This window comes from Nycticebus coucang, chromosome 23, assembly GCF_027406575.1.
Source record: "Nycticebus coucang isolate mNycCou1 chromosome 23, mNycCou1.pri, whole genome shotgun sequence".
Classification (NCBI taxonomy): domain Eukaryota; kingdom Metazoa; phylum Chordata; class Mammalia; order Primates; family Lorisidae; genus Nycticebus; species Nycticebus coucang.
In genome coordinates this window covers 24,193,140-24,210,611 of record NC_069802.1, presented here as the reverse complement: position 1 = coordinate 24,210,611, position 17,472 = coordinate 24,193,140, and the positions used below count along the sequence as shown (strand labels likewise).

The 17,472-nt window shown below is 34.6% G+C and overlaps 1 protein-coding gene and 1 pseudogene across 4 annotated transcripts in view; one reads left to right on the top strand and one right to left on the bottom strand.

Moving 5' to 3' along the window:
• The window catches only part of STIM2 (stromal interaction molecule 2), a 125,965-nt gene that overhangs the window by 92,785 nt on the left and 15,708 nt on the right, over positions 1–17,472 (top strand). For all 3 annotated transcript variants that reach the window (XM_053577576.1, XM_053577575.1, XM_053577577.1), the window contains exons 4-7: positions 5,500–5,611; positions 9,399–9,514; positions 12,236–12,413; positions 13,157–13,334. In XM_053577576.1, coding sequence (XP_053433551.1) covers positions 5,500–5,611; positions 9,399–9,514; positions 12,236–12,413; positions 13,157–13,334 — 584 coding nt within the window. The remainder of the gene's footprint in view (positions 1–5,499; positions 5,612–9,398; positions 9,515–12,235; positions 12,414–13,156; positions 13,335–17,472) is intronic.
• On the bottom strand, positions 6,449–7,453 carry LOC128575852 (60S ribosomal protein L5-like; annotated as a pseudogene). Its single transcript, XR_008377186.1, has one exon. The product of XR_008377186.1 is annotated as a 60S ribosomal protein L5-like (transcript).

The window sequence follows — 17,472 nt, the reverse complement described above, 5'->3', positions numbered from 1 at the left end:
ACTGTGAATCAGTGGCACAGCTAGAACTAGAATCAGCTCTCTGCATTGCAGGGTTCTGTCTACGGGCCTTAGAATAAATTGCCAAAAAATCACCCAAGACCTCAACCTATAGCATCGGTCACAATTTTGAGCACAAACAATGTAAGTTAATAATGCAGAAATTGGTATTTCTGTAGTCTAGAGATTGGGAAATACATTTTTTAAAGGACTTTCATTTCCTCTGCCGGCCCTCTGATGGAAATGTTGTTCAGCAACAGCGTGTGTGAAAGACCAGTGACAGGCAGGTTACAAGAAACAGCTAATTCTTAAATGAATAACTCCTTTTACCATCAAGAATTTGTTATGTGGACAAATACCTATTTCTAAAATGTAAAAATAGATTTTTCATCACATTTATTAGTTAAATATGTCCTACTTTATTCAAGTGCATCCAACAAATAATTTTTTGCGTCCTGTGTACCAAGTGCTAGAAGTAGAGCAGTGAGCAAGAACTCAGGCTTTAGTGGAATAAAAAGACATTAAAGGAATAATCATACAATTATAATTAGTTAAATGCTATGTACAAAAAGTACAGAGGGATTTATGGTCGTTTAGCAATGTTTGTAAGGGCTCACTTGAAGAGTTAAAGTTTTAGAAGAGACAGGGTTTAACAGATAGGCCCAGAGTGGCAGATGGATAGAGAAAAGGGGCTCATAAAGAGCAAGTGGCGTGTAGAGAGGCCCCAGGGAAAGACAGGTATGCTCTGTTCCGAAAATTGAAAGACAAGCAGAGAATTCGGAACAGAGAAGACTAATATAAAATGCAAGTCCTGGTCATGAGAAGAGAAGTAAAGGTGTTTACTAGGTATCACCAAAGAAACCACAGCAAAAGGAGAAGTGAGCCTCCTCCCCAAATGAACTGTTTCATGTTAGGATTTTGTTGTTTTAAAGATTATTGTCAAGGAAGCCATTACACTTTTTTTTTTTTTTAATTTAGTAGGTAGAATAATTTAAGATTTGGGCTTTTGAATTATGTATTATTTTTCATTTGATTTTTCTTCTTTACTGGCTTTTTGGGAGAAATTATTTTATCGTGCTAGACTATTTAGATCAGGGGCTTTTACTGTTGAACAGTCATAGAAATGACAGAGAGAATCTTATCTTGTTTGCTTGACTGAAGTTTTTGTGTGGGTGTGTGAGGTGCAGCTGCACTGAGGGTTTTTTGGCAGTGAAGACAGGGCAATTCTCAATGTATTTCATCTTGAATAGGAAGAAACGTAACAGAAAAAAGCTAGTTTGAATGTATTAAATGCAGTGGAAAGCACCCAGGGCCTGAAGCTTTGGCTGATATCCTAAGTTATTTGTCTGCATGGATACAGGAGCCGCAGGGCCCTGTCCGGGCTTTATGGCAGGCACATGTGACAGAGAGAGCATTACCAATAAAATGGAGCTTTGTCTCAGAATTATTAATTTCCATATGTAGTTTTTAGCTGAACATATTGTTTGTGAAACAACACGTAACGAAAGGGCAGATTATGGAAACCTAGCTTTGCTTGCAAATGTGAAAACGTATGTAGTTTATTATAAAGATCTTTTCTCAGAGTTATTTATAACAGATGGATTCCCAGACCTTCCTTTATTGCTCTCTTGTTTTCTTCACTGTCTTGACCTCTTCTGTGGTCTTTCAGTACTTTGTTTTCCAAAACCCTGAAATTAAATGCAAACAATATGAAACTTCTCAATCTTTAAGCACATTTCCATCCTTTCCTTTGGATAAACTCATCATTACCCTTCATATGAGTAGGAATACCTGATTTGCATTCAGTGTTTCCCTACTTGTTTATATCTTCACTGTTGTTTACTATTATGCTTTTAGAACAGTGTAAAGTCAGATTATGTGGTTGGTTTTCCTGAGTTCAAATCTAGTCCTGCTACTTAGTGTTTTGGTTTCATTATCTTCTCAGTTTTTCATTTCCAAAGTGGAAATGATCATGTGAGGACCTCATTTGAGTTTTTTTTTTAAAGTCTTAAAGATGAAAATGCATATAAAGGACTTAATTTAAAATAAATATTCAAGAGCATAGGCATTAGTTACCATTTTGTTTGTGATTTAGACCCAGTCTGCTAGTATCTATCTAAAGATTATCTGTATACTGACGACTACCCACTAAGATCTCTATCCCTAGCCCCACTTTCCCCTGACCGCCAGACTTGTATATCTCACTGCACCTGTATTATCTATACTTAAATGTCTAATGCATACTTCAAACACAACATGTCTAAAAACAGAACTTTTTCAGTTTTCTACATCTGGCTCTCCAGTTTTCCCATCACTATTTATTGAATAGGGATTCATTTCTCCAGTGTATGTTATTGTCTGCTTTATCAAAGATCAGATGACAATATGAGAATCGTTTCATAGCTGAGTTTTCTGTTCTGATCCATTGGTCTGTGTCTCTGTTCTTGTGCCAGTACCATGCTGTTTTGGTTATTATAGCTTTATAGTATAGGTTGAAGTCTGGGAAAGTGATGCCTGCAGATGTGCCCTTTTTGCTTAAGGTTGCTTTGGCTTTTTGGGCTTTTCCCTGGTTCCATATGAAGCATAGAATTATTGTTTATATTGTTTCTGCATATATCTGTTTCTGTGCAGAAAATGACATTGGTGTTTTAATAGGGATTGTGTTGAATCTGTAGATCACTTTGGGTAGTGTAGACATTTTAACAATGTTGATTCTGCCGACCCATGAGCATGATATATTTTTTCATTTGTTTGCATGCTTTGTGATTTCTTTCCTCAGTAACTCATAGTCCTTCCTGTAGAGATATTTTACCTCCTTGGTTAAATATATTCCTAAGTATTTTATTTTCTTTGATGTTATTGTGAAGGGATTTAGTCTTCAATTTGATTCTCAGTTTGCCTGTTTTTGGTGTACAGCAGTGATTTTCAATGGATGTGCTGTGAGAAGATCTTAGGTATGCTCCAAAAACTTTTAAAGATTATCAATTAAATTATTTTTGAAAGAAGTTCAAAACACAGTGAGTATATTCTTTTCTTTTACTCTTATTTTTTGATCAACATAATTTAAGTGTGCTGCAGAAGTTTAACTATAGATTCAAGTGAGCTGTGAGATTAAAAAGTTTGAAAAACACTGGTGCGTGGGAATGCTATTGATTTGTGTATGTCGATTTTGTATCCTAAGACTCTCCTGAATTTAGTTATTGGTTCCAGGAATCTCTTGGAAGAATCTTTGAGATTTCCTAGATATAAAATACATTGTCCACAAAGAGTGATAGTTTGACCTCTTCTGTCCTCATGGGGATACCCTTGATTTCCTTCTGTAGTCTGATTGCTCTGGCTAGGACTTCCAGCACTATGTTGAATAGAAATGGCTAACATTGGGCAGTCTTATCTAGTTCTAGATCTAAGCTGGAATGCTTTTTATACTTTTTATTTATTTATTTATTTTTTATTGTTAAATTGGTTTTTATACTTTTGAGGTATGTTCTCTCTGTGCCGATTTTCTTAGGAGTTCTTATTGTAAAAGGGTGCTGAATTTTGTCAAATGCTTTCTCTATGTCTATTGAGACGATCATATGGTCTTTGTTCTTGCTTCTGTTTATGTGGTGTATCACATTTATAGATTTGCATGTATTGAACCATCTTCGAATTCTTGGGATGAAGCCCACTCACTGGTGGTGGATTATTTTTTTGATGTGCTATTGAATTCGGTTTGCTAGAATTTTATGGAGAAGTTTTGTTTCTGTATTCATAAGAAATATTGCTCTGTAGTTTTCTTTTTTTGTTGTGTCCTTTTCTGGCTTTGGTATCAAGGTGACACTGTCTTTGTAGAATGAGTTGGGGGAGGGTCGTTTCCTTCTCCATGTTATGAAATAATTTCTGCAGTGGAGGTACTAGTTCTTCTTTGCAGATCTGGTAAAATTTGGCTGTGAAAACATCTGGTCCAGGACTAATCTTCTTAGAAGGTTTTTATTGCTTCTTTGATTTCATTACTTGATATCTGGTTAGGAGTTTGTTCCTGAACGAGCCTAAGGATTTTGGATGTTTCTAAGAATTTGTCCATTTCTTCAACATTTTCCAGTTTTTGTGCATAGAGGTTTTATAGTATTCAGAGATGATGTTTTGTATTTCTATGCTATCCTTTGTAGTATTTTCTTTTTCATTTCTGATTGAACTTATTAGGGTCCTTTCTTTTCTGTGTTTGGTTAATCTAGCAAGACGTCTGTCTATTTTATCTATCTTTTCAAAGGATCTACTTTTTGTTTCATTGGTCATCTGTATAATTTGGTTATCCATTTTATTTAATTTTGATCTGATTGTCATTATTTCTTTTATTCTGCTAGGTGTGGGATTGGTTTGCTCTTCTTTTTCTAATTCCTTGAGATGATTCATTAGATTGTTGATTTGCCATCTCTGTTTTTTTCTCCAATTTGTTCATTCCCATTCTTTCCTATCTCAGTTAATGATACCACCTCTGTACTTTTGGCTTTCTTCTACCTACTAACCTCTGTCCATTTTATCAGCACATCTTGTTATAGTTATTCCCAGAAAGTGTTCTCAATCTGACACTTGTCCTCGTCTTCTCTTCTGTCCAAGGCCTTTCTTGTGTATGTAGGGAATGGTCTCCTTCTCTCTCCCTATTTCTAGCCTTATCCCATACAACTCATTCTCTGCATTCAACAGTGACATTTAAAACCAGATTATTTTATCCCTCTTCTTTTTATTGAAATTAGAAAACTATGCAGAGTTCTTGAAATTCTTTCATGACTTGGGCTATCTCTGACTTTCTGCCTGTTTCTCAGACACCACTGGCTCACTCCTATCTGAAAGCTTTAACACTAGCTTTTCCCTCTATGATCTTTCTCTCTCAGATATTCACAGTGTGGCTTCCTGAAATTTTTAGGTCTCGATTTAGATGTCAGCTCCTTAGAGAGGCTTATCCTAACATCTTTCCTTTCTTTTTTAATAGCTAATCATGATCTGAAATTTCCCTCCTTTTTCTTTCTTTGGTAGATTGCCCCTCCTCGACCCCAAGGGAATTTAGTTCCATAAGGGCCAGGACACTTTATCCATCCTGTTCACTGCTATATGCCTAGTGCTTAGAATGGAACCTGATACATTTACAGTATTACCGTATTATATGGATGGATGGCTAGATTAAATAATGAACAAGTTCATATCTGGTAAATTTTCTACAGCTAGGAAAAGGATAAATTATTTCATCCAGTAAAAGCTTTGTATAAATGCTGGCTTTAACTGTAATAGTATTTGTCCTAATTGCTGTTATCTGTCTCTTCTGTGTCAGACTGTAAGCCTCTCAGGGTAGGAGGTTCCTCTCATTGTCTTGAGCTTCTCCTCATACAGTGCTAGTTATTATCTTTGTGCTCCTGTTGATTAAATCTAACATCTTTATTTTCTCTGAAATTATTGTGTGTGTATTTATAAATACATGTGTATATATTTGAATATGTAAAATATGCATTCCCCTTTTATCTCTTACAGTTCATAATTGGACCCTTGAGGACACCCTTCAGTGGTTGATAGAATTTGTTGAGCTTCCTCAATATGAGAAGAATTTTAGAGACAATAATGTCAAAGGAACAACACTTCCCAGGTGAGTCTTCATTATCCAAATGTATTTTTCTACTCTGGGAAAATTATATACAATAGATGTCATTTTTCAGTGCTAAATCTACAAGTTACTTGTGAGGCTAAGGGCACAAAGGAAATATAAATATCTATTCCTTAACCTTTTTTAAAGTAAGTGTTTTCAAATTTTAATAAATTTTTCTTGCCTAAGTAATTGGACCTCTAAAAAAATTTATTTCCATAGAGAGTAGTTTTGAGAATTACAAGGCAGGTCAACTATATAATTTGCAGATAGCATCAATAGTCAAATCTTACTACCTGGTAAATCTGTGAGAGAAGTATTCATTTGGTATTGGTTCATTTTCATGAAAACAACTATTTGAATGAATTAATGTACAGTTTTGGTGTTTTTTTAATGACAACAATAACAATGGCCATCAGTTGTATCTCAATTAAAAAAATAAAGTTTAATAAAGAAAAAATAAATAGTAGCAACCATTTAAAAATGTATGTTATATGGGAGTACGTAATATTATCTCATTTAAGCCTCATAATTAAAATGAGGTGTATTATCATCCCCATTTTACAGGTTAAAAAAGCTATCAGAAAGCACTTAAATATTTTGCCCAAGGCAGCATTTAAACCCAAACAAATCTAATACCCAAATCTAGGATATAATTTATTCCTTAGATGTCTGAAACCTGTTTTTGTTTTTCTATATTTTATTTTCTAAATCTCTATTAGTTAACCTAATAATGTTGAAGGATATACATGTTCAAACTTGCAGTGATTCTACCAGAACATTTTATCCTTACAAGATTATTTTGTTTTTGTTTTTGTTTTTTTTTTTTTTGCTTTATGAATAAGTTTATTCTTTTAAATCAGGAAATATATAAAATTGGTGTCTGGTTTAGCTTTCAGCTGCTCGCTCCTGAGCTCTAAGGAAGCTTGCCTTCTTTTGAGCTCCCCGATCTTTCTTCTGGGCAAGGGACATTTTGGGTCGGTTCCATCTCTTCGTTTTAACTTCTCTCCTGGGCTTCTTCTCATAGCCTGGGTTATCTCGTATAGCCGCATGAGCTTTCTTATACATCTCCTCCATCATGTCTGGAGTGACGTTATTCTTTATGTATTGAGAGAACTGTTTTTTGAAAGCATCTTCATCTTCTTCCATTAGGTAACGCATATAATCCGCAACATTCTGTCCCATGATATGCTTCCGATGTACTTCAGCATTAAATTCCTTGCTTTCAGAATCATAACCAGGGAATCGTTTGGTACTGTGTGGGATAGACAAGCCTCCATCCACAGCTCCCTTCAGGGCTCCAAAAACTTTATTGCCAGTGGTAGTCCTGGCAAGGCCTGCATCCAGATAGCATGTAAAAGCACCAGGCTGGCCATCGATGCTTTCCACATTGTATTCATCGCCAGTCACCTCCACTTGGCCTTCATAGATCTTGTCCATGCCAAACCTATTGAGAAGCCTGCGGGCCAGCAGTAGGCCAGTACAGTATGCTGCAGCATAATTTGTCAGGCCAACTTCACACCGTATTTTGGTAGTTCATGTGCATAAGCTGCACAGACTATCATATTCCCTTCTATACGGGCATAAGCAATCTGACAAATGATGTCTCTGTTAGTCACTCGAACTATCATTCTGTATTTGGGTGTGTTGTACTTATTTTTATCCTGTATCACCAAGCGTTTCCGAGCATAGTAATCAGTTTTACCCTCTCGTCGTCTTCTAAATTTCACTTGGTATCTCTTAAAGTAGGCCTTATTCTTGACAACTTTAACAAACCCCATCCTGCAGAATAGAGACCCGCGTCCGCGGCCCCACACAAACTTGCAGGCCCAGTAGGGAGGGGGAAAAAGCTACAAGATTATTTTGTATATTTTATTTTTTCCTGGATTATTTCCTATATCAAAACAATTTTAATCAGTTATTACAATTGAATTGTTACACATACTGAAATAATATGTTTATCACTAATCACTTTGGTTACATGTTCTATTTAAATAGATAGCCTTCGAAATTTGTGTCTTGGATTGAGTTGGAAATTTTCAAATCTACGTTAAATATATTCTGAATATCAGCATCAGTATTTCTGATTTTATTATGCACATAATTAGTATGATGAAATTTTGAGGATAATATTATAATGAGTTTTTATTGAACATCTTTTATTTTCATGGTACAAGTAGATGCTAGAAAGAAGAAAAAAATTAAATACATTTCTTACTTTTAAATAATAGTTTCCTAAGTTACACTATTAAAATGGAGTCAGGGTATTTTGATTTTATGTGTTGTCCTGGATATGAGGCATTATAGTATTTTTCTTATGTTGTCTTTTGGGAATTTTTTTAATATAACAACAATGTGAAATAAATAGGCTGATCTGTGTTTGACAATTAATGTTACAGCCACTTTGTTCTTTTGGTTCAGTCAGGGTTACCAGAGATGCCTCAAATTCTAGTTAGAATTGTAGAGACATCATCACACACTTGTCAAGATTAATTTTTTAACATAGTGAACATGTTATTATAGAAAAAAATTGTAAAAGTTTAATTTTCACATCCAATCCATTGAGGACTTTAGGTGAACAGAAAGGAAAACATCTTAAAGTATCACAGGAATGGAAGAGCAAGTATCCAATGTACTCAATACTAACATGAAGCCAGTAGATGAACTAATACAGGCCCACCCCAGAGAAAAACTCAATTCAAGTTGCGGGAGGTGTGGGGGTGCGATTGGTGAGCTCTCACCTAATAGGCACAGTGTAAGCGTACATGGCACAACTACAGCAGGGACTTTACCTAACAAATGCAAACACTGTACCCTCATATTAATCTGAGTCTTAGTAAAGTCACGGGCACAGGACCCAGCATACAGTACTTGGTTGTTTTTATTATCATTGTTATTAATTGTAGTGATATTATTAGACTTTGCAACAAGATCTTTAGTGGCATCATACTTGATTGTTAAGAAATATTAATGGAGGGCGGCGCCTGTGGCTCAAGGAGTAGGGCGCCGGTCCCATATGCCAGAGGTGGTGGGTTCAAACCCACCCCGGCTAAAAATCAAAAACCAAAAAAAAAAAAAAAGAAATATTAATGGAGTACTGGCTGCTTGGATTTGTAGTCCAAACGAAAGTAATTTTATTTCCTTATTTCATCTGTGCCTTTTGGCCCCTTACATGCTTTAAAGAAATAATAAAATGGTTGCTAATAAAAGGGTTCAGCACTTTCTACATAAATCCCTCTACGCACCACCTCAGCCCATGGAGGCTTCTTGCTTCCCACTTACGGCTTCGCTGTATTTTGCTCAGTTTTAAACAGTTTAAATATCAGAATATAAAAGTACAGATTTTTTTCGATACCTGTAAAGAAAGAAAAAGAACATTATCTAAATTGAGGACTGTTTTTCAGAGTCTGCTATTGATATTAGGTAAGTTACAATTTTTATTGTTCTTTGTGAAATGATAGTAAAATGTGAGAGCTAATTAATATTATAAAATATCTTCAACTTTATACATAGTAAGTTGTAACAGAAAGTAACCTTAGAAAACAAAAACTTTTCAATATAGCAACTACATTAGTAACATAGAGGAGTCTCTCTGTAGCTAAATTGGCATTGAAAAGGTTTTTGAAACATGTAATAAAGTACTAATCACAAATGGATACTCTCTGATCAATAGTATATAGTATATAAAATGTAAAGTGTGTTACTTAAGTTTATATACTAGAAATGTTTTCATTTAACACACACACACACACATATATGTATATATATTTTTTTCTTTGTAAATGAACAGGATAGCAGTGCATGAACCTTCATTTATGACCTTCCAGTTAAAAATCAGCGACCGGAGTCACAGACAAAAACTTCAGCTCAAGGCACTGGATGTGGTTTTGTTTGGACCTGTAACACGTTAGTATTCTCTCTTAGAGGATTTTGTAAATGAATAATGTGATTGTCTCTATGTTGTTTAAGGAAGGAAAAAGTAAGAAAGGTAGTAGACCACTAAGAAGAATAATGTGTTGCCTGTGAAAAAAATGTAATACTGTCTTAAAACAAAAGGTATATATGATAGGATGTTCTGTCATTGAAACAAAGAGTGTGGAATTTTCAAATTTTGTTACTGATATTAAAAGTTGTAAAGGCTATGATTAGTTGATAATTTAGAATTTCTAGACTTAAAACTTGGGATCTTTATAACAGTTTTAATGTTTATGTTAGTTCACCAAAGATTCATTTCACGTCAAGAATCTGATCATCTTGATGGCAGAAGTAGTGGATCCTAATGATTTCATTAATCACAAAGTAAAGGGCTTTTAGATACAGATCTAAAGCAAAGGCCCACTGGAAGCTTTATAAAGAACAGACTACCCTGATAGAAACACAAGGAGAATAATGTTATTTGATTGTTTTGAAGAGGACCCTTTCAGGAAGTGTTAGGTCGTATTTATAAAGAAAATAAACCTTGTATTCCTTTACTTTGATGGAAACACTATTTTAACCCAGAAGAGAAGTTTAAAGTGTTTATTTAATTTAATTTCAAATTTCAGAAAGCTTTGGAAAAAAGTGAAGAGTACACAGTTTAGAGGAGTTATGTTTTATTTTTTAGAAGCTAAAAAGGAATAACAAAATTAATATTTAACAAAATAATTAATAAAAAATGGCTTCTACAAATTATAAATTAGGAAATTAATGTTTATTCTATCTGAGTATTTGGAGTTAGGAGATTTTTAGGTTTCTGTGCTTCCCGTCTTGAGGATGGCCCTTCTAAACAAAGGTTACTGGACTTGGCGGAATCAATTTCGTAACTACTGGTAGTTCTTTTTTGGCTCAGGCTAAAAGAGCAGCTGGTGAAACAGCTGGAACTCCCCGTTATTAGAGTTGTGAAAATTACAAACCCTAGGAGGGAGCACACTACTCAGATGCCAAGCATTCCATAGAAGATGATCCCTTTCTAACCTTTTCCTTGTCTGAGTTCTTGAGTGAATCCATCAGGAGATGGTCTTCTGAGATTCTGTCAAATTTTTTGTATGTGAATGATGGGTGAAAATAGGAATTAAAGTATAGAATTTGTCTATTTATAACTTGATCAGGAATATTTATATTTTATTAATCTGAGAACACACTTTCTAAGCCAAAAAAAATATTTTTGTAAACAAATATTTAATATACCAGTTAAAAAGTTAACGATGCATAACCTTTTTAGTATGTTTGTCTTAGAATTATTATATTAGTGAATGAGTCCCACAGTCAGAACACCTGGGTTGGATTTATAAAAAATCAGCGTTGTCAAATGAACACAGAAATAACATTTTAAAGGAGTTTGTACTTATATTTTTTTCTAGTTTGTAGCACTTATGATAGAGTTTAGGATTTCTCCACGTATTTATTGTTATTTGTAGTGATGGTATTTCAGCTAGAGTCAGAGAATAGGGTCCGTAGTTAGAGTAGAAGCCTGAGCTGAACCTCTTAGTCTGAGGGAGAAATAAAAACAAATCCTTTTAGACTGCCGCTGCCTTTGGTGTCTCTTCCCCATCGTAAGTGAGGATGTAGAGCACTGGCGGTCTCTGGCGCAGAACGTGCTACGTGTCATGTTCCTCAAACTTAGAGCAACCCTACAGTTGTCAGCATAGGAACCTGGGATTTCTGTAGAGCTTTTCATGTCATCAAACTGCAAAATGTCTTCTTGCTGGAGGCCTGAGTATTTAAGCAGTTTTTTACTGTAAACTATATCTCTTTAGAGCATTAAAGTGATATATCACATTAGCTATCATGTGTGTCTGTTCCAGAGAGTCCCCTGAATATTGGTGTGTATTGGCAGTCAGGGCTGCCAATTCAAATTCAAGGAAATTTGAATAGCAATTTCTGTTTTGAGTTCCTGAAGACAGTAGGCCCTGGCTATTTACTCGTTATTTTAGACCTAATGATTACAGTTAACAGCCTGCCTGGCATGTTTCTGACACATAGCCATCTAAAGTTTTGGAATACTAGCTCTGATCATTTAACCCAGGGTTTCTCAGCCTTAGCACTTTCCACATTTTGGACTGGATAATTCCTTTTTACTCATAGAGGGGCCCTTGTCTTGTGCATTGCAGCATGTCCAGCAGTATCCAGTACCTACGAGATGCCAGTAACAGCTGAGACACACCATTAACCTAAATAGTTACATAGCTGCATACTTGGGGGAAAATCCTTTTGGGCGAATGATTAGGTTCCAGTTTATGTCTGAACGCAGGACAGCTGCCTAACTTGACTGGAGGAGAAGAGTTGGAATGGCGATGATGGTGCTCCCTATGACTCCTTTTACCCAGGGACGACCGTTCTGGCAGCACAGGACTGGAGATACTGCTGCTTGTTCAAGGATCCCAGTGACTTTGGGCACTGCTTCCTCTACCACCAGCAGAGGTGTAGTGTGTTCATATGGGTTTATTTCTGTTCTGTAGGTTCAATATATCAGGTAGTTATAATAAACACATTGATAATTTGAAGAAAGGATTTTTAAAAGACTAGAGTTTATATTAGGAAGGAGACCTTTGTTTTATTTTTAGGTACCTACTATTTTTTTAAAAATGCCTCTGTGTGTTGATGTTTTATTATAATTCAAATATTAATCATCTGTAATTCTCTTCATAGGCCCACCTCATAATTGGATGAAAGATTTTATCCTCACAGTTTCTATAGTAATTGGTGTTGGAGGGTGCTGGTTTGCTTATACACAGAATAAGTCATCAAAAGAACATGTTGCAAAAATGATGAAAGACTTAGAAAGTCTCCAAACTGCAGAGCAAAGTCTAATGGACTTACAAGAGAGGTAAGTGAAAGAAATTGTAAACTACAGTTTATGGAGGAAAATACAGTTTGAAAAAATACAGTATGGGCATGTGCTTAAACAGTTATTTAGGTTATTACACACATTAGGAATATATGCATATTTCATGTTTTATAAAAGTATAATATTGTCATAATTGAAGTTTATTATAAATTCATACACTTGGAAATTCCTGGGTAGAAAACCAGTGGAAGTAAACCAAATGTAGGTGGAATTATATATGTAGTTAAATTTTATTTTTAACTGGATTTAAATAATTCTGAATTTCTTAAAAACCTTTTGTAGAAGAATGCTTCTTTGCTATCCCTATCTTTTGATCCCAAGATAACCAAAACAGCTGTATATTAGGTTGCCTTATATATATATATATATATATATAATTAAATCATAGCTGTGTATATTAATGCAATCATGGGGCACCATGCACTGGTTTTATATACAATTTGAAATATTTTCATCAAAGTGGTTAACATAGCCTTCTTGGCATTTTCTTAGTTATTGTGTTAAGACATTTATATTCTACATTTAGTAAGTTTCACATGTGCCCTTGTAAGATGCACTGTAGGTGTGGTTATTGCCTAATATTTTTATTATCCAAACTTACATTTAATAGAAAATGCTGTGAATTTAGATTGAAATATGTATCTAATTGCTTGAAAACAGTATTCTTGTAAAAAATGAGATTTTGGAAACGTGAGGAATTCTCATTTTCATTGTTCCATAAGGCTTGAAAAGGCACAGGAAGAAAACAGAAATGTTGCCGTAGAAAAGCAAAATCTAGAGCGCAAAATGATGGATGAGATCAACTTCGCAAAGGAGGAGGCTTGTCGGCTGAGAGAGCTGAGGGAGGGGGCTGAATGTGAACTGAGTCGGCGGCAGTATGCAGAGCAGGAGTTAGAACAGGTATTTACATTAAAAAAATCATCGTTTGGCCATTTGTATTGCCACTCTGAGGAGCCAGGTCTTGTTTTTGTATGGTCTTCTGCATTTAATTTCATTGTGTACAGTTCCTCAGTTAATAAAAGAATAATTCATTTATATTTCTAGCATTGGTCAAAGTCAATATGACAAAATAATAAAGTAGCAACTTGAAAGATAAAATTGTCATCATGTTCACTCATTCATGAAATCTTGCCATGTTCAATGTCTTGAGTAAATTTAAGGTGTTTATTTAACATCTGTAATATATTTGTGTTTCTGACTGTAACCTAGTAAAATAAAGTATATCTAATTTTGAAATTCTCTGCAAAGGTAAAGAATCTCTTAAAACATCCATTTGAACTATAAAGTGCTTTTAGAACATAATCACTGAACATTCTGAAGCTGTCTAAAAGATATCCTTTATTCTGTTCAGTTGCACAAGATGGGATGTAGGTACTTAGGTGTCAGAGTCCTGTGGAGAAGATGAGGTTCTAGGAGAATTTCATTATAGGCAGATGCATCCATTTCTTATTCCTGCTGTAAAAAGTTTACCACAAACTTAGTGGCTTAAGTAAACACAAATGTATTATCCTGATGTTATGTTACAGAGGTCAGAGTGCGTCTGCAGTGTGTCCTCAGGGTCGTATTCCTTCTGCAGGCTGTGGAGGAGGACCTGGTTCCCTGTCTTCTCTGCTGTGGACATTACTTGTCCCAAGGCCCCTTCCTCTGTCCTCAGAGCACAGTCACTCCAACCTCTGCTTTTGTAGTCCCATATCCTTCTGACTTTGACCTTTTTTTTTTTTTAACTGATAAACTCAGGAGCAAAAAAAGGATTAGAAAACTTGATCAAACTTGGTGACCAGTTGTACAGCAGGGGCAAGAACCTAGATGTTGTGCTTTCCACTCTGTTTTATGCACTGTTGCTTTTTCAACTGAGTGTTAAGTAAGAATTATGTGATGAATGGCATTTAATTTCAACTCATGGGAAATTATTCACTGTGAATTACTATTTCCTTCAAGTTTTTTTTTACAAAAATTCATGTGCTTGAATCGCAGCCATCTCTTTTGTTAGTGGTAACCACTCTTTCCCTCAGACCTCAGTCATCTGTTTTTTGGATCTCTTCCCTGTAAAGAGTTTATTATTTTAAATTTACTCTAAGATATTTTATAGTCATGTCTCACTTACCTGACAAACCTTATCAGAATGTAATAAAGAATCAGGGAATTTGACACAAAAGGCTGAGCCAAAATTACACTGTGTCTAAGAGTTAGATACTGGTCCCTTTACTCCTGTGAGAATGCCTGGCCTGTTCCCAGCAAGACGTCTTGCTGGTACCTACTTTTCTAAATTTTGCAGATAAGAAAGGGAAAATCAGAAAGCAGTATCTACAGAGACATAAAATGATACAGGTGATTGCCTCATAGTTAGAGAAAAGACACAATATTAAAAACAATAACAATGGACTCAAGAATCGTGAACATTGTAATCTGAAGTTTTGGCAAAGAGACTTTGCACCTGTCAGTAGACCGAAAGTTACCATGAGAGGATGTACCAGTATGACCACAGTAATCCTAATGAGATCTTGGGTTAGTCGGAGATAAAAACCAAAGAAACATATTTTAGAAAGAACTCTATCCAACATTTTTATTTGAATAAGAAACACAGTTCTCTGGTGCTTATTGTATGCCATAAGTGTATGCTACACACATTGCCAATGGTTTGGTTATAAATTTTAATCCTCACAATACAAATATTATTTTCATGCAGAGATGAGGTATGTAGAGGGGTTAAATAACTTCCTTAGGTTACACAGCTATTACATAGCAAAGGCAAGATTTCGTATGTCATATTCCAAAATCTGTGTATTCCCATACTATTAAATGCTTTGTTTATAGAAATAAGTTTAACTGGGAAGTATTAATTATGCATAATGTTACATAACCCACAATTCCACATAGTTGAAAACATTGCTGTATTTTGTCTGAGGGATAATTTAACTCTTAAAATTAGAAGGCAGAAAAATCTGGCATATATTTTACATAGTGTTATTTTCCTTAAAACAAAGACTTTCGGGTGACTAATAGTATTACTTAAATTTTGTGTGATTTAAATATTTTTATATAAATTATTTTGGTTCTTAAAAAAAGTTTAAAGAAAGAAGACTTTAGTCAACACAAGTGATAATACTGTGGTGCTGCATGAGACAGTATTCCCAGGAGGTAAAGAACCTTCTGAAGGTCAAAGGTAACACATGATAAGGTCAAATCTGAAAGTCAGGTTTTCAGATATTTAGTCTGTTCCTTTCTGTGGCATCTTTTTTTGTTACTTATTGTTTTATTCCTAAGATTCACAATTTATGTAAATAGTTATAATTTTAAATAGTAATTCCTTATTTGCAAAAACTATTAATTACTCAATGTTTTACTATGTTCTATTACAATAAATGACAATATAACTTAAATTTAAGGATTGGGATTTAGGTCAAATGCTAAATATATGACTAATAACCAGAGAAACAGCTAAATAGTTGCCCTTATTAAAAGGTCAAAATTTCCACTTGAGACGTTGACAATTAATCTCATCAGTGTTCAGCCTCACTTTATGCTAAAAATATATATGTAGTTTCCATGTTGAATGTGTTCCATTGAGCTCCTTTACGTGAAGTAAATTTATGGACAATCTTTATGAATAAAGAGAATAATTTGTGTTGAGATTCTTTGTATGCTTCCATGGAAATGAAAACTGTATAGAAATTTTAGCTTTAAAATCTCCTGAGAAAAAGGGCTTGCTGACGTACATTTTGTGATGTTATATGCAACTACGTGTCACAGGACCTCAGCTCAGGTTCTGTCTTCCTGAGAGATCAGCAGGGACGCCACATGGCTTACCCAACTCTCTTATTAAATACAATAGTCTCCCAAGACATTGTGTAATGAATCATGCCAGGCAAATGTTGCTTGAGATTTATTTGCAGTGAGTAAGTGCCATCCTACTTTTATGTTAATTTCTCTCTTTTTAAAAATTAACTATTTCGTGTTCTATTGCGAATTTTTGTTTATAATTTTGGAATTCTAGAATTTTTTTCTACATAATTCTTTTTTTATAGTATCTAAAAACTATATTTTTTTATTACAAGTTTGCATATAGTACTCGTCGTGGTTTAAGTAAAATGGGTTTGTTCAAATCAAACAAATCTCTGCTCTTTAATTTAGGAATGGAATTTCGGTTACTTTAGTCACTTTGAGGAAAACCCTTCTACCTTTCTGCATTTGTGGTGCTCCAGAAGCAGGAGGCTCTGTAGTTCACTCATCACTTTGCCTGACTTATATTTCCTAAATTCCATCATGTATCTTTCTACATCTTTAGTGTGAGCTCTTGCTAGTTTTTAAGTACATCATTCCAGGAATGTATTGTTTCTTCCTTCTGTGTTGTTTCTTAATGAGGCTTTCCTTAAGACTTTTTTTCCTTAGGACTTTTATTACCATTTAACACACTAAGAACTTTAGTTTTCTCTGTTCATTGTCTGGCTTGGTTAAAGGACAGGTGAAAAAAATACCCTGACATCCTTATACTATGCATAGTTTGGGCTATGCATAGTTTCTCATGGAAAAATTAAGTAGAGTCCCATTCAGAATCCTTTTTTCTTAAGATTATATATGGTCTGCAAATGCTCACTTATCTACTTTCTGGTATATTAGAAGCAGTGAATTAAGTAGCAGAAATGGCAAAACAGACTATGTAGTATAATAGGCAGATATGCTTGAAACAGTGAGATATAACTGGCCACAAAGGTGTCATGAAAAACTACAGAAAAAAAGGTATAATTACATGACCAAAAAGAATATATAATTAAGAAACTACATTAGGATCTTCTGGGAACAGAAGCGGTATTAGAATAGGTATCCACTTGATTTTGTACATTTCTTCATAAACCAAATACATATTATAGGAAAAGTGTGATAAAGTTTTAATTTGTATGTACCCTGGATTTTTTTCCTTCAGTAAGCCTGGATATTAAAATATAAAATCAAAATATTGCAACTTAAGATATATATAAGCCCCCTCTATCCCCTCTGGCTTTATAGTTTTGCTTAGGAGAACGTACTTAGGTGTTGCAAT